At 41.1% G+C, this 24,385-nt stretch overlaps 1 protein-coding gene across 28 annotated transcripts in view; it reads right to left on the reverse strand.

Annotated features, from left to right (window-relative positions):
- Window positions 1-37: 37 nt before the first annotated feature.
- Window positions 38-24,385, reverse strand: part of OSBPL9 (oxysterol binding protein like 9) — a 165,388-nt gene continuing 141,040 nt past the window's right edge. For all 28 annotated transcript variants that reach the window (XM_072723995.1, XM_025991844.2, XM_025991843.2 and 25 more), the window contains 13 exons: window positions 21,147-21,306; window positions 14,592-14,704; window positions 14,345-14,463; window positions 9,564-9,649; window positions 8,263-8,434; window positions 7,024-7,108; window positions 6,133-6,243; window positions 5,799-5,862; window positions 5,539-5,679; window positions 3,073-3,151; window positions 2,272-2,363; window positions 994-1,129; window positions 38-747 (listed from right to left, as the gene is read on the reverse strand). In XM_072723995.1, the coding sequence (XP_072580096.1) occupies window positions 673-747; window positions 994-1,129; window positions 2,272-2,363; window positions 3,073-3,151; window positions 5,539-5,679; window positions 5,799-5,862; window positions 6,133-6,243; window positions 7,024-7,108; window positions 8,263-8,434; window positions 9,564-9,649; window positions 14,345-14,463; window positions 14,592-14,704; window positions 21,147-21,306 (1,433 nt within the window). In that variant the 3' untranslated portion in view covers window positions 38-672. The remainder of the gene's footprint in view (window positions 748-993; window positions 1,130-2,271; window positions 2,364-3,072; window positions 3,152-5,538; window positions 5,680-5,798; window positions 5,863-6,132; window positions 6,244-7,023; window positions 7,109-8,262; window positions 8,435-9,563; window positions 9,650-14,344; window positions 14,464-14,591; window positions 14,705-21,146; window positions 21,307-24,385) is intronic.

Raw genomic sequence — 24,385 nt, forward strand, 5'->3', positions numbered from 1 at the left:
CTTGGATTCAAGGCTGCCAAATAATAAAAGAAACACATTTAAAAAAATTTGAAAAAATTACTTTATGAAGCCTTAAGAAGCACTGAGTATAGTTAAATATAGTTAGTCCAGAGTTAGATACAATTTAATAGTCCAATTCCAAAACAAAAGTTGTTACAGGTGAGGCCATGAAATTTCCTAACACTTGATTTTAATACATTGCACTAAGTTTCTAAAACTCAGAGGAACCAATATTTACAGTAGATGGAGTATTTGTGAAAAATCTGCCATCAGGTATATATGTATATATATGTATATGTGTGTGTGTAGAACCCAAGCTGATATGAGCTAAGAAACAGATGTATATCTTAACAGCCATACTAGGTGTGCAAGGTTTAAGACTGGGATTTATAAATGCTCTTCAGAGCATGGGGTTTGGGGAAAAAAGCAGACATCTTGTTTTCAAAACCTGAAGTTTTTCTCAGGACTGAATTCAAAATTGTAACTGCCACAGAAAAGGAAAAGAGGGAAGCTTTTCTCGTTTTAATTGTTCATCTGCATCAGAAAGTCCAGTATCCCTGAGATAGGAACCACTGCAATAAGAAGGGAGTGAACAGATTCTCCCAAAGGAAAATTGTTGCTTAATTATGCCTATTGCCCTGGTCATCAGGTGTAAATGTTGCATTTCCCAGCCTAATGCTTTGCAGCACCAAGACGTTTCAGTAATGGTTCATCGTAAACCCAACATTCTCCATCTTCATGAAATAACTGTAAAAGAAAGGGGGAGAACTCCGTTACTCATTTGCTTTGTACGTCTATAAATAAGAGTTTTTTAAATCATCTTATTAGGTCTTCTCCCCTCCTTACACTAAAACGAGTTTCCGGTAGGGACCAGGGCTCATCGTGGCAATCAGCAGGCTTATTTACAAGGGGTACGCACGGTACTTCTGCAGTCAGTGACAAGGACGTGGAAGTACAGCTCAGGGCCGGGGCAGGCTCCCCAAACAAGCTTACCCTAGTCTCCCACTGAATTTCCTTCTCTTTCCTTTCCCGGGCTTCTGCTCTTTGTCTTTCTTCAAGTCTATGCTTGGCTTCGGTTGCTGCATCAATGTCTCTGATTTTTAAGTTGAAAGTGACATCCTTCCAAAGGCTAAAGAAAAGAAGTCAAAGTGCTGAGTACTAAACGGAGAGGAGTTAGCAAACCTGAGAATGACCGTGCAGCACCCGCTGAGTACAGCATCGTCAAAGTGTAAGCCAACCGGGTTTAAGTGCAGTGTGCAGTTCAGGAACGAACTCGAAGTGGTACCAAGGTGCTGGCATAAGCAGGAGAAATGGGCTCAGAGGATTCCACTGCTAGTGTCGAAGGAAAGAAGGATGGGCAGAAAGCTAGATATGCGGTACAGAGGAGAGCAAAACTGACCCTGAGGTCTGTCTGAGGCTCCACCAAGGCTAGCAAGGCAGCCCTGGGGTTAGCGGCTCACCTCTCCCAGGCTTGGGTTTCCTTTGTTAAAAACCAAAAGAGTAAGATCAGGGGAGAAAAGTTCCATTTCAGAAAAAACTCCCTTGAACAATGAAATCTTGGAGACATAGTCTGAACAGAGTAAGAGTCTGTAAAGCCCAGTCTGTAGAGACTGGGCTAAGCGATGTGGCTGCTTCCCAAGGCCCGGAAGCTGGTAACCGGGGAAGTGTGGCGTCGCCTCGCAAGAGCAGGAACCCGGGCCAGGAAGTGGGCACGCGTAGCCCCAGAGAAGGCTGAGCACCATGGGGTAGTCCAGCTACGCAGGCTGTTAACGGGTCTGACGCAGCAGTGCGGTACTGGTGTGCGAGAGCCCATTCCTTCACTTAGAAACGCCCTAATACGCTAAACCAAGAGTTTGGGGGTGATGCTCATGCCACCAAGAGACCCGGATTCTACCGTACAAATGGGAGAGGAAGAAATTCTGTTGGTGTCTAATTTTCCAATGGTTTCAAACTATTTGATGATAGTAAGAGGTGTTTTGAAAGCCTGACACTGTGGCTAGTGTTTTCAAAGTCCCTTCAGAGATCCGTGCGGAAACACTCCAGGTACGACCTGAGGGCAGACACCTCGACTGGGCCCCACAGGCTGCTGACAGGCCAGCACACAGCGGATGCTTACTCTCCCCAGCGTCAGACACGTACGGGTTCGTCTCCGGGGCGCTCACGCCAACTCAGGCGGTTCCCAGTTTAGGGCAGCAGGCGATGAGGCTGGCTTACGCCCTAGGCCCCCCGGCCTCGAGGCCCCGCCTGCCACACCCCCGGAAGCACGCTTACCAGCGGGATTCATACTCGTTCTGATCTTCTAACTTCCTCACTTTCTTCTTAATTATAGGCAACTTCTTGGTATCTATAAAAACTGCATTTTCCTAGGAAACAAGATGAAGGTAGATGTTGTATTGTCCCACCTGTTCTGGGATGAAGAGTCCTCTTTCCAGAAGCCTGTAACAGACCTACTAACCAAATCCCACCCTGACTGGCAGGCGGGCCGCGGCTTCTCACGCCCCTCAGCCCAGTCGGCGAGGTTGTGCTACGTGCTCAGTGCTAATCTCTTAGAAAACTCGGGCCCATAAACAACTGATTCTAATGTTAAACGCTGAAGCACTTTTCAGGCTGATTGTCTCCAAGTCCAGAATCCAGTTCATTGATCCTGTCAACCCGAGGCCACCTTCCTTCTACTTTAGTACTACTGGCGACTTCCTGGAGGTCAAGGACTAGCTTACTCGCTTCTGTCCCTGTGGTGCCAGGCAGGAAAGACCTTTCTCATAAAAAGTCAAGCTGTGTATACAAACACAGACAAATTAGTTTAGCACTTAATTTTATAAACATAGCATCCAGCGTAATGATCTAGCCATCATTTACTGGGTGTTTATATGTCAAGGTTTGTTTTTTTTTTTTTTTTTTAAACGTACACTGAGTGTTTTGAGAGGGGAAAAGAAATCTCACTGTACTGCTGGGGAGGAAAAAGGATTTCCCTGAAGAGATGGCACTAGATCTGGCCTTGGTGTTTCCATTTCCAGATGAAGGAAGGCTACACTTCAACATCGCCTCAAGTAAGAGTGAAATACAGGTTCTTACCCCTGTTGTATATTTTGCATACATTACACCATTCCATTCCCCTTCAACCGAGCAAAAAGACTTCTTGTCATTTGGAGAACTAGATAGAAAAGGAAACATTTCTGTTAGTCCTAAGTTGAAAGCTCCCCAAGAATCTGGTCAGTGCGCCCCCGCCCCCCAAGGGCAGGACACAGAGGAGTGGCTGTGAAGTCTCCGATAAAAGCAGCCCCGTAGAACTGGATTTCCGAGCCAACTGAAGAATGAGGCCCCTAAACAAGACGCTACTGAACTCCAGGTCCCATGAGCAGTGGGTACAGATGAGCAAGAGAGCCCTGCGCAGGGGGTACTGGGGCCACAAACGCGGAGACCGTGCCTGCCTTCAGGCTGTTCACAGCCTCGTGGGGAGACCGCTTCAGACTGGGTGCTAAGTGCCATGGGGTGTGTGTGTGAGCAATAGAGAGCAAAGGCGAAAGGGCTGAAATGAAGGTCACAGGAGGTCTCACTTAAGGATGTAACACGGGACGGCAGGCTTTCCATCCCGAGGAAGGGTCCGGAGGTCCAACGGTCAAATTGACCTCTTTCCAAGGAAGGATCCTTTCCTCAAAAAACCCAACAGGCATCTACCAGGACAGGACTGGGATGCGTGGCAAGTGTGGAATTTGGGAAGTGAAACATCACAACAAAGGACAGGTTAGGAAGGGTTTGACAGGAACACAGAAGTGGCTCTAAAAGGCTCAGAAAGGCAAATGCCCAGGGGATAAGGGTGCAAGCTGCCATCCCTCGACTGAAGCAAGTTTCTTCTGATTTGGGGGCTTTGGAAGGGGGGACAAAGGGGAAGAACAACGGTAGAATCCCACATTTAGAAAGCCTTTGTGCAGCGCTTCTCAGGGTGGTGGGGACCTGGAGGCTCCCCAAGACACTCTTAGGTCAAAACTATTTTCGTAATATTAAGATGTGAACTTGCCCTTTGCACCCTCATTTTCCCACAAGTATACAGTGTTTCCCAGGGGCCGGGACACCAGCAAACTTCCAGTAAGGGTATCAGAGATTTACAAAATTCAAAAAATGAACAATGCCCCTCCTCTCATCTCACAAATGTTTTAAAGAAGAGTTTTGGAAAAGGTTTTTCATAAAAAATGCTATTGCTGTCCTTTGTAAATGTATTTATAAATATTTTAAAGATTTGTTTGAGAGAGAGGACACTCCTGTGCACAAGCCAGGGCAGAGGGAGAAGACAACTCAAGCAGACTCTGCCCTGAGCTCGGAGCCTGACGTGGGGCTCAATCCCACGACGCTGAGATCATGACAGGAGACCAAATCAAGAGCCGGATGCTTAACCCACTGAGCCACCAGGCACCCCTATTTATAAATATTTTAAAATAATTTCTAATATGAGAAATATCAATGGATATTATTTAACATAAGACAAAAGCTCTTCGGGGTTCTTAATTTTTAAGTGTAAGGGAGTTGGGAGACCGACTCTATGAGAGCCACACAGCTCCGCGATTCACCCTGTGCTCCAGCCCCTTCTCCGGAGTCCACCACGCGCTCTCTCTGCTCCCCGTTTTGAGGGCAGTCTTCCTACTCTATCACTACGACGGAGGGAAATGCTGCGGAGCCAGCAGTTCCCGTGGGTGCCGGCGACCTCCACGGACCCTGAGAAGCAGGCCCGCCCGCCTGCCCTGGACCTGCTGGTCTCCAGCACCTGCCTGTTTGGGGGTGCACGTGCATTCCAGTGGTGACTTGGCTGCTCTCTGAGCTCTGCCCGTTTTCTCTGACTGAAGTTTAGTAAACTTCATCATGTGTTCATGGTCCTTCCTGTTCAAGATATTTTTGGATGCTAATTATGTCATCCCAATTATTTCCCTGGAAAACTGGTTAACCACAGTCATTTATCTTCCATCTGCAACACTGGTCCCAGTAAGGCCTCGCAGGGAAGACAAAGTTCTGCAGATCTCCTCTTCCGGCCAGATTCTGAATCCACCCAACTGACTTGTGACCCAGACAGTACAGCTGTCTTCATTTGACCCTAGCCGGAACCAAGCCGAGATGTGATGGTTACTCTTTTTCCCCAGCAAAGGCCAGAAAAAGGGACTGTGAAGATGCGGGAGACACTGCTCTGGGAATCACGGTGTCCACTGCACACACTAGCCCCGTGGTCCAATCAGCAGGAGGGAGTCCGGAATCTAGGATCTGCGTAACTTGGCAATCTGGGAAGACTCCTCTTGGGTTCCTTGGAAGGAAATCCCATCAATGAATGACCTCTGATTGTACTGAACCCAGATTTGAGGTCTCTTTCTGATACGAGGTTTTAGGAACAGACATAAATATAGGTTGTGAAAGAAGTTTACAAAGGCAAAAAAAAAAAAATAAGTTTACAAAGGCAAGACCATTAGAATAGTCAATTCCTAATAACAGTTATAGTTCAAGACAAAAAGTATTTCAGGGAAGCAGAAGAGCACCAAAGCAGAAAAACAAAATACCTACAAAATCTCAGCAGTAATTCTGTGCTTCTTGCCCCCATAGAAAGGTTTAGTGTGGAAGACGATATTTGCACTATAGCCAGTTTTGGAACAACTGATATTGCATTCTCCGCCCAGCTCCACCCAGGGCACTGTGAGGATGGACCTGCAAAATCAAAAGCACAGGTAAGGCTGACAGTTCAAAGGATGAGAGGAGAAGTACAGCTTTGAAACAGCAGGGTCTGCTGCCGGCTGAGGGGAGGAAATGGAGTCAGCTCTACTTGCCTTCCATACCCATTGGGGAACGTGAGAATATAATGTTCGTCATAATCTAGACACGAGACACAGCCTGTGGGGAGAAGGATAGAGAGTGTGAGGAGTGGTGTCAAGTGGCCGTGAGGCTTTATTGTCTGATTGATGGACACTCCATTCAATTTAGGAAAAAACAATCTTGCACCCTCCACGCCTGCTCTCCTCCCCAAAACACATGCTTTTTATGCAAACGATGACATCCAGTCTGGCCTTCTTGGTGCCATTTCCCCTCACTAGGCTAGGGGCCAGCACATATTAGAATAAAATTCTATTAATACTCTGGTACACCCCATGCGCAGAGACTTACCCTGCCCTATGTTGTGCACCCCAATTGACATGCCAAGGAATTTTGATTTGGTCCAGATATGCGCATTGAATTGTATCTTCTTGTTAAAGCACTCAGCATAAAAGGCTGAAACTGAACAAAAATTGTTTTTAATACACTACATAGCTACAGTCACCTCTCCCACTCCATCTGGAGAAAAAACAGGCTTCAGGAGGAAAATCCTTATGTCCCTCAAAGAATAGCATCAAAAGAGGCCAGGGGGTACCCAACTGCCTTTTATACCCTGTTTATCCCAATGCAAGCACCATTTAGGGCCATATGGGCAGGAGCCTCCCTGAACCATGAGGCTGTAGCAATCCTGGAGACTTAGAAATCTTCTGGTCAGCACGCATGTCCTTGCTGCCCTAGCCCCAACCTGGGCCCACCCAGTATTTCCAGTCTTAACACCGTCGAGCAACGGAGACGTTAGGGATATACACTTTGCCCACTATGTCAGGAACATACACATCTAATTTATATAAACTCTCAAAATGGCTGAGGTCTCTAGAGCACAGCTTGTTATGTGTAAGATGACCATAGAAGGATAACAAGTTCGTTTCCCACATCTCTGCTTTTTACACGCAGTTAATCAGTGAAGAGAACCTTTGGTACCTACACAAGGAATAGATAGGAGGAGCCAATCTTCATAAGGCTAGAAAAATACAGACAGCCACAAAACCAACTAAAGTGACCTCAATCGTGGAGCTTTTTTTAAAATTATTTTTTTAAGTAGGCTCCACACCCAGCCCTGAGTTCAAGAGTTGCACGTTCTCTGACAGAGCCACCCAGGTGCCCCAGCTATGGAGCTTTTAATGACCCCCTTTAGACAGAACAGTTTGAGAGTGGACGGTGCAGAGGATCTCGGTGACTTACTGGGTGGATGATGGGAAACCTGCTCAGCCACGAATGTCACGCAGTTTTTGGAAACCCAAGGAACTGGCCCTTCGGAAACTAGCTCCTGTAAGCAAACATAACATTTTCTTTTGATACGGATAAACAAGGGACACTGTGGATAGTCTAACAACTGGAGTCCGCCTCCCCAGTGCTTAACGGTTCTCTCCTCCACACATCCCAGCACCTTACACATAATGTCATTATGGCACTTAATGTCACTGCTGGAATTACAGCTTTGTGTCGGTGTCCCCCGACCAGACCTCCCTACGACATCCCTGAAGGCAAGCCGGAGGTGCCTGACTCAGCCAGGTGTGCACAGACAGCAGGCACTTAGCAATGTCAGCCAAGTAAGCAAGGACACACGGCACTGCCTCTGTCCTCAGTAAGGACACACGTGATGAATCCCACGGAAAGGGAGAGAGGACTGGATGGTTTGCTCAGAGGCTATCCTGAGCCAGGGACTGTGGGCTAGGGTTCAGCAGATTTCCTCAAATCAGCTTCTGGATGTTGGGGCCCTGAGGACTCAGTTCTGCTCTTCTCTCTCTTACTAGGTAAGTTCACCCAATTCCAGTGCTTTAAATGTCATCTAAACACACTAAAATCTCTAAAAGCCTCATTTCTATCCTAGATCTCTCCCTTTAACTCCAGACTCAAAATTCTGACTCCCTGACAACTCCATTTACACGTACAACTCACGCTTTATGTTTCAAATTAGAGTTCTTGATTTTCCCTTCCCCAAATGTAATTTTTTTTTTCCTTTTTGTAAATGGCATCAATCAATTGCTAAAGCTCACATGCAGGGCTCATCTCTGATTGTCCCCTTTCTTTTAACAGTATTACCTCCCCAATATAGCTCAAATCAACTGTGTCTCTTCTGGAATAATGCCAAAACTTCCTCAGTGGTCTCTCCTTGCTTCTATTTTTGCCCCTTTCCAATTCATTTTTCACAAAATCATTACAGTGATCTTTTTAAAACAAAAAGCCACAAAATTACCACTATGGGCCACAAGGCCTTGCATGACCTGATCTCTGAATCTCATCTCATGCCACCCCTTCATGCTCACTATATCTAGAGTATGCTGACCGACCCAACAACCCTGTTCTGTGGGTGCTGAGCATCTTTGGATCACTGCCTTTACATTATCTGCCCCCAAATAAAATGCAATCTTGAATCAGTATGCAACTTAAGATCACTAAAAACATCAGCACAAAACTCACTGCATTCTCTTCCATATCATTTGGCAATGTCCAGTGACACTGAAAGATTTCACCCAAAATGGGGTTGTATGGCTTTTTGGCAACTGATCCTTTCCTTCCTGCGTGAAACGCGGAGAGGTACCATTTCACAACCTGAACCATTCGATCTCTGGCATCCTTCTGGTCACTAATGCTGCGAGGGAGAAAGAGAAAATTTAATGTTTTGCTTTCTGACGGACACAAGCTGATGCCGCCCTCCTCAGCGTGGTCCACCCTAAGCCAGGCTGAGAGGACCCAGGACCGAGACGTTTTAGAACTGAGGTATAATGTATGTGACAGAACAAACTACACGGTGAATTTGAGAAATGTATACAGTTGACCCTTGAATGGGTTTAAACTGTGCAGGTCCTCTTACATGTGGATTTTTTTCAATAAACACAGTAAAGTACTGTAAATGTATTTTCCCTTATGATTTTAATAATGTCTTTTCTCTAGCTTACTTTATTCTAAAAATACAACATACAGGGATGCCTGGGTGGCTCAGTGGTTGAGCGTATGCCTTCGGCTCAGGTCGTAATCCTGGGGTCCCAGGATCAAGTCCTCCACTGGGCTCCGTGTAGGAGCTTCTCCCTCTATGTCTCTGCCTCTCTGTTTCTCTCATGAATAGATAAATAAAAATCTTAAAAAAAAAAAGAAAACAATATATGACATATGAAACATACAAAAATCTGTTAATACTATTTGTGTTATCAGCAAGAGTTCTGGTCAGCAGTAGGCTAGTATTAGTGAAGCTTTTGGGGAGTCAAAAGTACAGACCGATTTTCGACTATGTGGGGGGTAAGCACCTTCGACCATGTTGTTCGAGGGTCAACTGTACACCAGTGTCAGTCAATATGCCCACCCATCGGGAAACCTCAAAATGATCTGTATCTAGCTCCAGTCAACCCCACTCCCAGGCCAAGGAATACAATCAGAGAAGACAGATTATTACATCCTCTATGAAGAAAAATTTCCTGCTACCACTGAAAAGCAATGTGGACTCACCTCCTTGTAAATCAGTGCCAACTTTACCTTCCCCTTTGTACATATATCTAATATTGCAAACTGATATTTAAAAGTTATGAGCCAGAATCTGGAAGCTAGACAGTAAGCTCCTCAAGGGCAGACACTGCGACTTTCTTTTCTGGCAAATACTAGGTGCTTTAGAAAGGTTTGCCGAATTCAGATAATTGAATTTCGTCAGGAAACCATCTATCCTGTACCAACAGAAAGCTACTGAGTAACATCTTAAAAATTGGAAACTACAGTATTCAGTCAAATACCTCACAAACAGGTCCGGATGTGCAAAAAAGTCTGCATACATTTCTAAAAGAGATCTTCTTTCAAGAATGAATGTTGGAAGAACTACCTGAAAAACATATACATTTGACCCTTGAGGATCAAATTGCACTACAGATAAACAGATTGCTGAACTGCTTTAAAAAAAAAAAAAAACCCAAACCAAAAACTCTCATTGCAATCATGGTAATACCCACCCTATACTGCCCAGGCATGCTTCTGATACCTACTTCCCAAACTATTCTGATTCAGAAATGCCCATGAACTTGCCCAGCAGATAGGAAACAGAAAACAGATTTTGAAGGTTCAGATGTCACTTTCCCTGCACCATCTCCCTACAGCTCCCGAATCAGCATAACAATGACAAACCACATTCAGCAGCTACCCTGTGATGCCTGCTACCTGCAGGGGACTTAGACACATATCATGTTACTCAACTGTACAACAATCCTGTTCTGAAGAAATTATTATCCCTATTTTACAGTCAAGAAAAATGAAGCTCAGAGTGCGAAATTTTCTCACTGCTCCATAATGATGTGGAATTCAAACTGGGTCTGACACCGAGAGGTCTGTGCACTTTCTAATGCTGCTTTTCTACTATCATCAATTTAATTAGGTAATTGATCTACTTACACATCTCTGTCCTCAAATAAATGATCTCCTAGAATGCAAGGACCACATAAATACTATTACACAGCAAGAAAATTTAGCATTAATTTAATGCTAATTAATGCTTTAATTTAAGTATTAAAAGAATAAAGGAAAGAATAAAGATGGGGGAATCAATGAACTCTCTACCATGGGGCTGAGCCCAGGAAGAAAAATGCTGAGGGGCTGGGAATGTAACACAGGAAAAAGTATAAATAGGAAACTGGGAAGAAGGAATGAAAAAGATCAGGAACAACCAATTATAAAAAAGAGAAGAATTTCATTAGGGAATGAAAGAACAGTTTTTGAAATGTCTATCGGAAAATAAGTTATTCACTGTGGAGCACTAAAGTCAACAAAAATTCTCTTAAATTTAGTAATTACTGTATATCTGCTCTATTCAGGATCCTGTGTTAAATGTGGTGAAGGCAAAGGTAAACAGGATAGAATACTTACAAGTATTTAAATTTTAGGTGGAGCGTTGGGGCACCTGGGTTGGCTTAGTCAGTTAAGCGTCTGACTCTTGGTTTCACCTCAGGTCATCATCTCAGGGTCGTAGGACCAAGCCTTGCATCAGGCTCCGCACTCAGCAAGGAGCCTGCTTGAGATTCTTTCCCTTTCCTCTCCCTCCGTTTTTGTCCCCCCTCCCTCTCTCTAAAGAAATAAATTAAATCTCAAAAAAACCCAACTTAGGTGGAATGTGACAAACATACAAGACGTTCAAAGCATCCTGGAAGTTCAGGAGAGGGAAAGATCATGCTCTGCTGGTGGACCAGAATGAGAGCAGAGGTGGGAAATGATTCACTGAGGTGGAACTAGAGAAAAGCGTTAGATAAGAGTATGACTGCAACAGAGGAGAAAACAGAAGAACAAGACATGGACATGGCAGGAAACAAGACATGGAGACAGGAAATCGTGTGTAATAGCGACTGACCCAGGGGCCACTGTGGCCGGGTATATAAAGATTATAGGAGATGCCGATGGGACGACACAGCTTAGAAAAGGGCACTACGGCTCTAATATTTAGAATGTTTATAATCCAACTCCAGAGTGTACATTTTAAGTAAGCATTTTCTTATGTATGTTTCCATCTTATGTATGTTCATAATGTAAATCTGTTTAGACTGGTGGGTAAGCTTATGTGCTGACTTGGTGCAACCAATTTTTTACTACTCTTGAAGAAACTACAAACTGTCAAGTAAGAATGCTGAAAAACAAAACAGAAGTACCTTTTTTTTTTTTTTTATTGAGAAAGAGCGAGAGCAAGTGAGCGAGAGCACACGAGCACACGAGAGCACGGGGCGGTGGGCGGGGCGGGGTGGGGAAGGCGGTGGGACAGGGAGAGAGAGAATCCCAAGCAGGCTCTACCCACAGTGCAAAGCTGGACACGGGCCTCAATTTCATGACCCTGAGATTATAATCTGAGCCAAAATCAAGAGTTGGACACTTAAAAGGACTAAACCACCCAGGCCCCCCAGGAATAAGTACTTTTAATACATAAATAGCTCTTGTGAATCAACAAGAAAAAGATTACTATTACCAACAGAAAAAAAATGAACAAAAGAACTGAACAGGTCATTCAAAAAGAAGAAATGGCCAAAACCCAAAATTTTATATGTAATCAGAAAAAAAAAAAAAAAGATTTTCCTCTCTACTTAAAAAAATTCTTGAGAACTCTCATTAAACAGATCATCCTCAATGTTTTTAGCCCTTATTATACATGCCATTAAGTCAAGTAACTAGAACAGGGCTAGGTTGTCTTCAACCTGGGTTCCAGTACTTTGCTGCCACTTAGGTATGAGGCAGCCCTGGAAAATGACCTAAGTTTATGTAAAAGGAGAATAATTATATGTCCTGCTTATATCTTTCTTAGAACTATTTTGAAGACCAAGCAAGGTAAATGAGATGTGACTCTGTAGTATTTCCAAACACTACAAAGTATTTGGGAAATAACTTTAGAAAGTATCTGAAGTGAAAAGATACATTTTATAAATAGGAGAATGAGATAAAAATTTATGACATTATTGCAATACTTTGGAATACATAATGGCATTGAGATTTCAGAATCTGTTGGCGATCACAGCCATCCACTTGTGCCAGTAAAGATTTCTAAAATAGCTAATTTTTAACATTTTTGGTTAGAAAATAATTATGTCTTTCATAATATAACAAGCACATACAATAGCTATGAACCAAATATAGATTATCTGGCGGAGAAAATTATGTGAGCCAAGGATTACACACTTGATTGTGGCAGACACTTTTGGTTGTCTATGCACATTCCTGCTTCAACCTTTGTAACAGAATTCTGATTCTGCTCAGGTTGAGGCTATAGGTTGCCGTAAGAATCACAGGGTCCTCCTGGATCTCAAGGGGGTGAGTGCAGATTAATCTATTCCTATCATTTAACCTCCCTTTCTAGTGACTAGCTTAGGCGTGGGACATGCATAGCTCTGGCCAAGGAGATTCAACTGGAAGTCTGACGGGCCACTTCAGGAGAAAAATGTCCAACAACAACAACAACAACAACAACAAAATCCATGAAAAATATTTTTTCTGCCTCCTGACATTATTTGCCTAAGGATGGGAAGACTGGAAGTGTGACAGCCATTTTGCAATGACAAGGAGACAAGCCTGAGTGTGAAAGTCAACATGCTAAGGATGGAAGAACAAAGTGACAGAAGGAACCTAGCTTCTTTCTCACACAACTGATTGAATTAATCAATCCTAGAACCACTCTACTTCTAGCTTTCTCATTATAGGAGCTAATACACTTAGTACTGTTCAAGTCATCTTCTGAGGAGTCTTCCATTAGACCAAAACTGACCACAGTGGAAGATACAGAAAAGAAATATTTAGATGTCAACATCTAAAATTAAGCTCTAACAAAATTTGAAGTGGAATTCTGACCTAACAATTATGCAATCTAATGATCACGGAAAAAGTTCTGGGACAAACTCCTGCAAATATTCTCTTACCTAGAACATTCCTGGCAAGTATGTTGGATTCCACAAATTAATGCTATTCTTGTGTTTCTGTTTTCATTTAGATTTGAGGTAAAAAGGTTTTATTATAGACACTTATTAGAAAGTATTATATATTAGTTTTTTCCTCAACAGCCCTCTAAATCCAAAACCAGAGTGAAGCTGACAGGTATCAAAGACTATCTAGCACTGGAGTTGATCTGGTCATAAAAGAAGTGAGCATCCTAAATTTTATTAACTTTCTAAAGCCAGATAGAGCAACAATCTAACCAAGATGGAAGTGACTGCAGCTCAAATCTTTAAGATAAGAGCTGGCAGTAAAAAGACTGCAGATTTTGAAATCACAGATCATATCAGAATCTCAGTTTTGCCAGCCAAAGTTACTCAGTCTCTATGAGTTTTAGTTTCCTCATCCATAAAATTTTAACAACACCTCTGCAGAGCTGTGGGGAGAATTAAGTGCAAGGATGAGGTTTCCAGCACAGTGGTAGGGAAATACAATAGGCACCTATATGCACTAGTCTCCTAAATTAACAGGGCATTCTGTTTAGAGAACCAAGTTTAAAATCAAATTAACATTTAAACTAATTGAGTGGCTCAATGTTTGTCATACAATCTCCCATTTATACCTGTTCCAATCCTTAACAGCCCTGGGAAGTGGACACTGTATGTCCATCTTGCATAAGAAACATAAAGATCAGAGAGGAAGAGACGTGCTCAAGGTCACATGGTTTAGTGATAGCAGAGGCAGGATGCAAACACAGGTCCTCTAACTCCAAGATCAGAACTCTGCTCATTTTGATTCTGGACACACCACACTGCTTTAGGTTTTATCCAAACTACTAATCAGGCCCAACATCATTAATTAATTCATAATATAAGACCCCAGTAAGACCCAAATCTTAATTAATTCATATTATCCACATATACTATTTCTATGAATTCTAGCTTCATATGTTTCACCCATTTGCAAAAATTCTCAGTTTACTCATCTACATATATATTAAACCACAAATGTATAAACGGAAGTTATGTCATTATGCTACATTTTCAAGCCACATTCACTACACAATCATTGAGAACTCGCACATACACAGTAAGACTTAACAGCAAATGCCAAATTTGTTTCTTACCTTAGTCAGATCCATTCCAAGCCTAACCTGTGATAAGAGATGCATGATAACGCTTTTGTGCTCTTCTACTGATCCTGCCTCTCCTTCATCATCTCTATCATCATGTGAGTCAAAAAGGTCTAAAATAAAACAGATCTGCTTAGACTGGTGTTAAGTCAGACCAACCTGTGATGCTACCAGTGTCACAAATCTTTTTTTCAAACAAATATTTTTAGGAAAAAGAGTCAAATTCTCCAATGTCACTTACCAGCTTCACTTGTTCCATTGGACATGGAGGAATTAAGCGACTCTGTGGTATCTGGGCGCTTCAGACTATTTCCTGAGCTGCTGTGTGTCAAGACTGAGGCAGATCCAGATGAACTGAAAAACCAGTAATCACCTTCTTAAGCAACTGAGAATCAGAGTAAGGCATTAACCTACAAGGCTATCTGAAACCAATACAGGCTGATCAATGACAGTGAGCTGGTCATACATACACAGTTCCGAACCCTTATTCTGAGATTGGAAACTGTAAAGTGTGAGGACTAGGTTTCCTGTCTCGTGCTTTACGAGACTTTTTTTGCATAGTGTGTGCTCAACCAAATCATGCTAAAAGGTCATCAAATATTAGTAAGATTTTTGCTTCTGCATCTAAGTTTAAAACTAGAGTTCAGGGGATCCCTGGGTGGCGCAGCAGTTTGGTGCCTGCCTTTGGCCCAGGGCGCGATCTTGGAGACCCGGGATCGAGTCCCACGTCAGGCTCCTGGTGCATGGAGCCTGCTGCTTCTCCCTCTGCCTGTGTATCTGCCTCTCTCTCTCTCTCTCTGTGTGACTATCATAAATAAATAAAAATTAAAAAAAAAAATTTTAAACTAGAGTTCATTTTCTTGTCACGTTACTTCACAGAAAAATACGTGTTATAATTCTCTGCAACAATTTCTAGAACCTCAAAAATTGCCAAGTCTGTTATACTTAGTCTCAGAAGATGTTTTCTCTGTATTTTTGAGATCCTTTGATAAAAGCCCACACTGGTATTTAACAATATTTCCAGTCACTTAAACACTGTATTTGAAATAACAAAATACAAAAGCACGGTATTTTTTATAAGCAAATTTATGGTAACTGAAATTATGAGCTGGTTAAAATATTAATAGGGTCTAAACAAAGTTTCCTCTATTATTATACTTCTAACTGTAACTTATCCAGAGTTAGTTATATATTAATAAAATAATCAAAGGCATATAATTTACTCATTAAATATAAAAAGAAACCAAATTTTTCATACTGCAGATATTATGTATAAAATAGTATACATATGACCATTTTTTTGTTACAGATTTATGGATGCAAAGCATATTATATATTCTAATTTAAACACAGTTTGCCCTAATTACTTACCTTCTTTTGATTTATTTAATAAACTTCATTTTTAGAGCAGTTTTTCACAGCAAAATTGAGTAGAAACTACAGAATTCCTATGTGCTCCTTTCCGCAAACATGCCCAACTTCCCTCCCATATTATCAACATCCCACCCCAGAATGTGCTCACTTGTAACAACTAATGAACCTACACTGGTACATCATTCTCTGACTTGAAGTCCACAGTTCACATTAGGGTTCACTCTTGGTGGTATAACAGTCTATGAATTTTGATAAATGTAGAGAAGTATACATCATTATAGTATTGTATAGCTGCACTACCCAAAAAATCCTCTGTGCTCTGCCTATGTTAGAACATTCTAATATTACAGTATTAGAACAATGTGTATTCTAATTTAAATGTAGTTTGTCCTAGTTACTTACTTTCTTTGATCTATTTTTCAAAAATCCTTAGGTAACTACCGCTTCTTTGATAATTTAGCACTATACATCACAAGGTACTGGAACTAATGTCTATCTCACAGCTTTGAGAGCCAATGGAAAATATGAGTAAAAGACCTAGGCAAGAGAAATCAAATTAAATAAATCATTGAATAAAAGAGCTGCATGAAAGTTATTTTCAAAATGTTTTGTGGCTCTTTGATACATCATCAAAATAGAATCAATATTTTAAATCAACAGATCAAAAACCCCAAATCCTTTCAAATATGTATCTTATATACAATTCCAAAGGTTAGATCTATGCTGTGCTTTTCTTTTTTACTCAGGTAAGAAACCATGTCTGGGCCAAATGAAATGCTCAAAATCACTCAAAATGAAAAAAAAATGGGATCCTCATTTCTCCATAATTTATTGCAATCAGGACAAAAAAATTTAAAGAATTTAGTTAAAAAATAAGAGCAACATTGATAAGAATAATATGCTTACAGGAAAGCTTTATCTGCAACAGGCTAGCCTGTATAGTATGTAATCATAAATAAACTAAACCAAAAAATGTGAAGTGCTGAGCTGAATTACAGTAACAGAATCCAAAGTCTTACTGAGCACCTTGGTTAAGTGCCGAACACTGTGTTTTCATCTCCATAACAATCTAAGCTCCCTAAAAACCCTACACAGTATTATTCTCTTCACACATGGATGCTCAGCTCAGAGACTCAGTGACTGGCCTCAGGTCACACGGCTGGTAAGTACTGGAGCAATTTCAAATCCATGTCTGGCTCAAATCCATGAAACACAGACTTTCATCTAGTTTATAACCGTTTACAGCCACACTGCTCACTAACAGTTCACACTGAAGCTACCATTGCTACGGGTCTTCGGAAAGTGCATAGTGAAAGACTTAAGTTTTCCAGTTCTCTTTCTACAGAGACGGAAAAACAGTAGACAGAAACTTGAGCTGTGAGTCCGAAAATAAGTAGTAGCAGCCGATGACCAGCAGGTGTCACAGGCTCAATGCCCAGTAAGGTCAGGCAGAGAACATAAATATGTGAACTGGACTAGGTGGTAAGGAATACAGCCCCGGGGCCAACACACTCCATTTGAACGGACTTAAGCCCATTTAAAAAAACAACACCCTGCCCCCAAGTCAACAAACACCTTGCTGGCCAAATAAACCATCTGCAGTCCCTACCAGTTTGGGAATCCAGATTAGGGCATACAAGGAGAACATAAAACTGAGGGAAAAAAGGAATCCAATGGGTTAGCAGGACATAGAATTTAACTCTGGATCCTTTCAAATGGGAGGTTCATCAACTGTGTATTTGTCATGGGATGGGTACCAGGAAAGCCCAGAGAAGGAAGCTTATAATAGAAGGAGAAAAGAAAAAAGCCTATAAGCCTACAGGTGACTTTGTAGACATGCCCGTTACAGGTACAATAATAAAATTTTCTATTTTATAAAAATTTCAGGAGAACCCCTTGAAACTGGGGCCAGACTCTGATGTTAAAAAGAAGCTAACTAGGGATCCTTGGGTGGCTCAGCAGTTTAGTGCCTGCCTTCAGCCCAGGGCATGGTCCTGGAGTCCCAGGATCGAGTCCCACATTGGGCTCCCTGCATGGAGCCTGCTTCTCTCTCTGCCTCTCTCTCTCTCTGTGTGTCTCTTATGAATAAATAAATAGGATCAAAGAAAGAAAAGAAAGAAAAAGAAGAAAAGAAAGAAAAGAAAGAAAAGAAAGAAAAGAAAGAAAGAAAAGAAAGAAAGAAAGAAAGAAAGAAAGAAAGAAAGAAAGAAAGAAGCTAACCAGATACTACAAGCTCTCCTGTATACAGTTATATGCTTCTGGACGATACTTAAAGTACAACTGAATATCAAAACAGAGTCCTCTAGTTCAATGTGAGATACTATCCTTAATTCCATTCAAAGGAAACTTGCTTGGAAACATCAAAAATCAAAAATAAGCTTTACTTTGGATTCCAAATGCTTATTTCCTTTTAACCCCACTGTCATAAAAAAACAATTTACAAAATTAAATTGAAATTCGTGGGGCACCTCGGTGGCTCAGTGGTTGAGCATCTGTCTTGGCTCAAGTCATGATCCCAGGGTCCTGGGATCAAATCCCACATCGGGCTCCCTGCAGGGAGCCCCCTTCTCCCTCTGCCTGTGTCTCTGCCTCTCTCTCAGAGTCTCTTATGAATAAACAAAATCTTTTAAAAATAAATAAAGTGCTATTCCTATTAGCAAACTACTAATAACAGTTTCTCAATAGTTTATTTTCCCACATATATCATTAAGAAACCAAGATGCTAAAACAAGCCTTTCTGCTAAACTGGTCTTGAATTGTGGGTTCAAATTCCTCTTCCTTTAGTCTCCTGTCTTAACAGATACTGTATCACACCCAAGTCACAGATATTTCATTCTCCCCCCACATTCAAAAAACTAAATTTGATCCACTAAGACACAAAACTTCCTGAACCAGTCATTATTCTCCTTACAAGTTTTGAGATTTTGAGCAGTTATGATCCATATATAGGAATACTATATTTCTCAGTTCATGTGTACGCTTAAGAAAACTAGAGTCCCACACAGTATATCTCACTAAAAGAAACCAAGATTTGAGGCCTAAGGACTAGGTGGCTGATGATATGGGGCTTACAAACTCACATAAAATCATTCCCAAATTTGCATTGTCGTACAAAGCAAACTCCAAGCTATAACAATAGTACCAATTCCTGAAAAAGCAGCAGAGTTGGAATAAATACCCAACAAAAATTAAGCCAACTATCTCTACAACACAGTAACATTAAAGCAAATAAACATTAATTTACTTTCTATATATTTGAGTGATTACATGCCAAATACTTTATTAATTTTTTTTTTTTTTTTTTTTTTATGATAGTCACACAGAGAGAGAGAGTGAGAGGCAGAGACACAGGCGGAGGGAGAAGCAGGCTCCATGCACCGGGAGCCCGATATGGGATTCGATCCCGGGTCTCCAGGATCGCGCCCTGGGCCAAAGGCAGGCGCCAAACTGCTGCGCCACCCAGGGATCCCCAAATACTTTATTAAGCACTTCAGTGACATTATTCTTTTTTTTAAAGTTCTTTTTTTTTTAAGATTTTATTTATTTATTCATGAGAGAGAAAGAAAGGGGGGGGGGGCAGAGACACAGGCGAGAGGAAGAAGCAGACTCCATGCAGGGAGCCCGACGTGGGACTTGATCCTGGGTCTTCAAGATCAGGCCCCGCGCTGAAGGTGGCGCTAAACCTCCGAGCCACCAGGGCTGCCCCGTGACATTATTCTCATTTAAATGTTCACAATGACCCCTTGAAGTAGAAACCATTGTTATCCTCATTTTACAAATGAGGAAACTGAATATTACATAGGCTAAATAACTTGACCAAGATCACACACCATTGTTTCTTTTTTAAAAAAAAATTTTTTTTTAAGATTTTATTTATTTATTCATAGAGTCAGAGAGAGAGAGAGAGGCAGAGACACAGGCAGAGGGAGAAGCAGGCATCATACAGAGAGCCTGATGTGGGACTCGATCTAGGGTCTCCAGGATCATGCCCTGTGCTGCAGGCGGCGCTAAACCGCTGCGCCACTGGGGCTGCCCTATAAAATTTTTTAAAAAGTAATTTCTACATCCATTCGAGTGGGGCTCAAACTCAAAGCCCCGAGGATCTAGTTGCATGCTCTACCAATTGAGCCAGCCAAGTACCCCAAGATCACACATCTTTGAAGCAAACCAGATTCAGAACCTATTCTTTCCGAAAAAATCCAAAAGCTTAACCACAGCAATACATACACCAGTAGGGTGTATTTTGCTGATGAGCTCTCGTGTAAATGACTTCACACATATAAAGCCTTGTCTGTGCATAGAACACACCTAGCTTTTTCAATAGTGTAAAACAGGTCTAATACTTTGAATGAAGGAAAACCTATTATTGGTATCTATAAAAATCTGCTTGCTTAGTATCTCTGGAATCTACACGCTTCCCTCATTCCCGTGCGATTACCATAGCTAAGGCTATCAACATTTCTCAATTTACTACCTGGTTTAGGCTGACCTTCTTACCTGTAACGCAGCTCCACTTCATTCAAATCTACATACCTAGGCAAATCTATTTTTCTAAAACACAGACCTGACCAGCAACTGCTAATTTTTGTCAGAAAATGTTCAAAATTCATAAAAGGCTAGAATCTTAGATGACCTGCCCCTGTCAACCCCTTCTGTATCTTTTTTTTTTTTTAACAACTTATGCTACTGCCAAAGTTAACAACTTACAGATCCCCCAGAGAAACCCAACTCCCCACCCTTTGCCTATAGGCCTGCCTTAATAAGGTTCTAACTTCAAGAAAACATTTCCACTTCTCCCTCCTTACCACCATGTTCCTTCTCCCTACTCATATTCTTACTTAGGATCACACCCCCTCCCTCCTCTGTGAATCCTTCCCTCACTTCTAAGGACTCCAAAATACTCCCATGGCTTTCTGGGGTTAGCCTGTATGCCATTGGATTATTAATGTCTGTTTGTTCTCCCAATAAACAGCAAGTTGCCTGAAGGCAGAAACTGGGTCTTTTTTCCACCTCTGGATCATTCCTCCACTAGTATAATGCCTAGCTTACAGGTGTTATCTCCACTCTAATATAAAACAAATATTTGTGCCCTCTTACTTGTACTTCCTAGCTTTCTTGCTTACTTGAACCTCTGCTAATTTTGGCGCTACAGAAATAATGCCAGGAGTTCAATGAACAATACTGGCATATTACTTTAGCTGATGCTAACTTATTCTATTTGAATGAAGTCAAAAGTAAAATCACAAAACAAAACAAAACAAAAAAAAACAACAATAAAAGTAAAATCACAATTCTCACAGAACTGGATTTGCTCAGTAAGTCAATCACAAAAGACGCTTAATGAGTGCATCATTCACACCAGTCTAAAATCAGATCCATTAAAATCAAGAGCCATTTAAATACACGGAGTTCATTTACTTACTCTATTAAGCGCTTTGGGGATGAGCCACTTTGGTGGAATTCATCAGCATCATAGAATTCATCTTCACTGCTAGAATAAGAGAACTCAGGGACAGTGTTTGGAGACAAGTTGACATGGCTTGGAGAAGTCAAACTGCTACTAGGTGGTGAGTGCCCACTGCCTAGGAAATGAAAATACCTTAAATTAAGAGACAATGTTGGTAATAAAGGGGAGAAAAATCATGGAGATGGGGTCAAAACAGACTTTTCTAAAATCAAGAAAAATTAAATTGGTAGAAGTCTTTACACCCTTTGTAAAGAAAATCAACATTTAAACTAGACAAAGAAAAAAGCAAATCATGTCATAGAATGGGACACAGACTTTTAAATGAAGAACTGCTATGTTCCCATTCTATAATGATCTATAATTAGAAAGGGAACTCTTTTGATTATAATCACAGTGTTTGAGTGCTGGGGTCAAAAGTCCCACAACAAATACAGTATCAGTGGAAAGCCGGGATTCCTATTTTATACCGTAGGATCCAGATATTTTAAAAATGCAGTAGCAACACAATGAGAATGCACAATGGAAAGAATATCAAAGACCACATGAATGTTAAAATATTGCCCAGGATCACACATTCATTCACATATCACATCACACATTCACATTAGTCATTATGTTTCAGCTGTCACATGAAAACACGAAAGCTCCACACATATGCCAAACTCCTTTTCTACCTAAATTAAAGTCAGGTGTCTGGGGCTCAGGAGCAGAGGAAAACAGAGGTCTACCACGGGAAGAATGTGGAAAAGGAAAGAAGCAGGAAGAACATGTTTCTGTACCTAAGTAGTCTAAGGAAACTGAAATGAACAGAGAGCCACAGAAAGAAGACTACTAGCTAATCTCTGTGATCATGATCCATGGTCTAGTAACAAAATAAAACAATAAAAGTATCAAACAATGGGACACCTGGGTGGCCCAGGGGTTGAGCGTCTGCTTTTGGCCCAGGGCTTGATCCCGGAATCCGGGATCTGGTCCCACATCAGACTCCCTACAGGGAGTCTGCTTCTCCCTCAGCCTATGTCTCTGCCTTTCTATCCAGCTGTGTCTCTCAAGAATTTAAAAAAAGAAAAGAACAAAGTATCAAACAATGGAAGACTACTGAGAGTAATTCAACAAGAATTTACAGAGCAACTACAACTCTTAAGCAATTTAAGCTGAACTCCTACAGATGCCTGGCAGAGGTCAGATTTAATTAGGTCAATGCTGGCAATCTAAAAGCCAAGGCCACAGTCCTAGAAGTTGAGAAACAGCAGCAATAAAAATGAATCCTAGAGGGGTGCCTGGGTGGCTCAGTTGGTTGAGCATCCACCTTGAGCTCAGGTCATGATCCTAGGACCTGGGATCGAGTCCCACATCAAGGCTGTCTGCTCAGCTGGCAGTCTGCTTCTCCTTCGGCCCTTCCTCCCCATTTGTGATTTCTCTCCCACATACATATATGCATGCATAAATAAAATCTTTAAAAGAAAAACAAAAACGAGGGACGTCTGGGTGGCTCAGTGGTTGAGCATCTGCCTTTGGCTCAGGTCGAGATCCCAGGGTCCTGGGATGGAGTCCTGCAACAGGCTCCTCACAGGGAGCCTGCTTCTGTCTGCCTATGTCTCTACCTCTCTCTCTCTCATGAATACATTTTTAAAAATAATTTTAAAAATTTGAAAAACAAATCCAGAGTCACCCATGGATTTTTAGCCCATTCTTGTGTCTATGGTTCAATAATTAGAGAAAAAGCACATCCACCTGCCACGTTTAGTTGCTTAGTTCACAAAGATATTTTAAAAATATAACAGAAAAAGTCTGCCACCGAAAAAGGTAATCTTACTGTGGAAATTCCAAAAACAGTTCATCTTAGCAAATGACTCTAAATTCCTCCCCCGCCCCTTGGCCCCCTGCAATAGTGGCAGTAAGATGGGAAAGAGACTTTCTCTTACTGAAACAGGTTTTTAAGAAAGCCTCCAAACCATCCAGGAATCAAAAATGAAAAGTAACATGCAAACACTCCAGATGATCACACAACTGAAAATCTGTCCAAAAAGAAAATGTGTTTGGGAATTGCAAACAAAAGAACTGAGTTATCCTTATAAGAACAAACAATATTATTTCTTTTCTCAGTTGTTACCTTATTTCTTTTTTATATTAGAAAGTTAAAAGTGAAGATGATGAAATTAGGTTGAAAAATTAAGACATAAATCATATGTTAATTTCATTTCTAAAACGTCTTTAAATTTACCTACTCAAAAATGCTGTATTTAAAAAATCTGAAATAATTTATATTCTAAATTACTTATTATAATTATCCTAAATGTACACAGAAAGAGGGCTCACTTTTTCAAAGTTTGTAACTAATTTTATGTATCTCCAAATAGACAATTTTGGCTGTGTTTCCAAACTGACATAATCCTTTTAGTAAAAAGTGAGAGATTTATACAGTCTGAAGAGAAACCAGAATATCCTTTTTTTCTTTGAGAGAGAGAGAGAAAGAGAGAAAGAAAGAGGGCGAGGGATAGGGAGAGAGATAATCTTAAGCAAGCTCCACAGCCACTACATGAGCTCCATCTCATAGACCCTGAGGATCAGACCCGAGCTGAAATCAAGAGTTGGACGCTTAACTGACTGAGCCTCCGAGGTGCCCATGGAGTATCCTTTCTTAAAAAACAAAACACAGGTACTGTTTTTAAAATGAACCAAAGGTGATACAAGTAATGATATACAGAAAAAAAAGTCAAAGATTTCAGCCTTATTATGCAAATTGCTTATCACCATGTTCCCAAGACCTTCAAATAAGAGCTATTTTTGCTTTCTTTCTTTCAAAATTCAGAAGCCCATGCTGTTTAATATTAAAGAACAAAGTAACAGCATCAGCATCTTTACTAACTCAAATTTCAAAATGGGCTAATGTCACAAGGTAATTTTTCATTATTACAGAGGGAAAGTCTTGTCCAAGAAGTAAATCTGAGGAGGAACAAACAGGGGCTAATCTCCTACTTCCCCAAGGTGTAATAGGGACAAAAGCACTAAATTCTCCTTTGAATTTGGTTCAACAGGTATCTCAATGAAAACTAATCAGTATCTAATACAAACACTGTTAGCATCCCTGTAAATTACAGAAAAAATAAAGATCATAAGTCTAAATAAACAGAATAAAATTAAGATGAAGTATTTCTTTTTGCTTATGACAAAAATATGAAAGAATGATAAAT

The sequence above is a fragment of the Vulpes vulpes genome, chromosome 10, assembly GCF_048418805.1.
Source record: "Vulpes vulpes isolate BD-2025 chromosome 10, VulVul3, whole genome shotgun sequence".
Classification (NCBI taxonomy): domain Eukaryota; kingdom Metazoa; phylum Chordata; class Mammalia; order Carnivora; family Canidae; genus Vulpes; species Vulpes vulpes.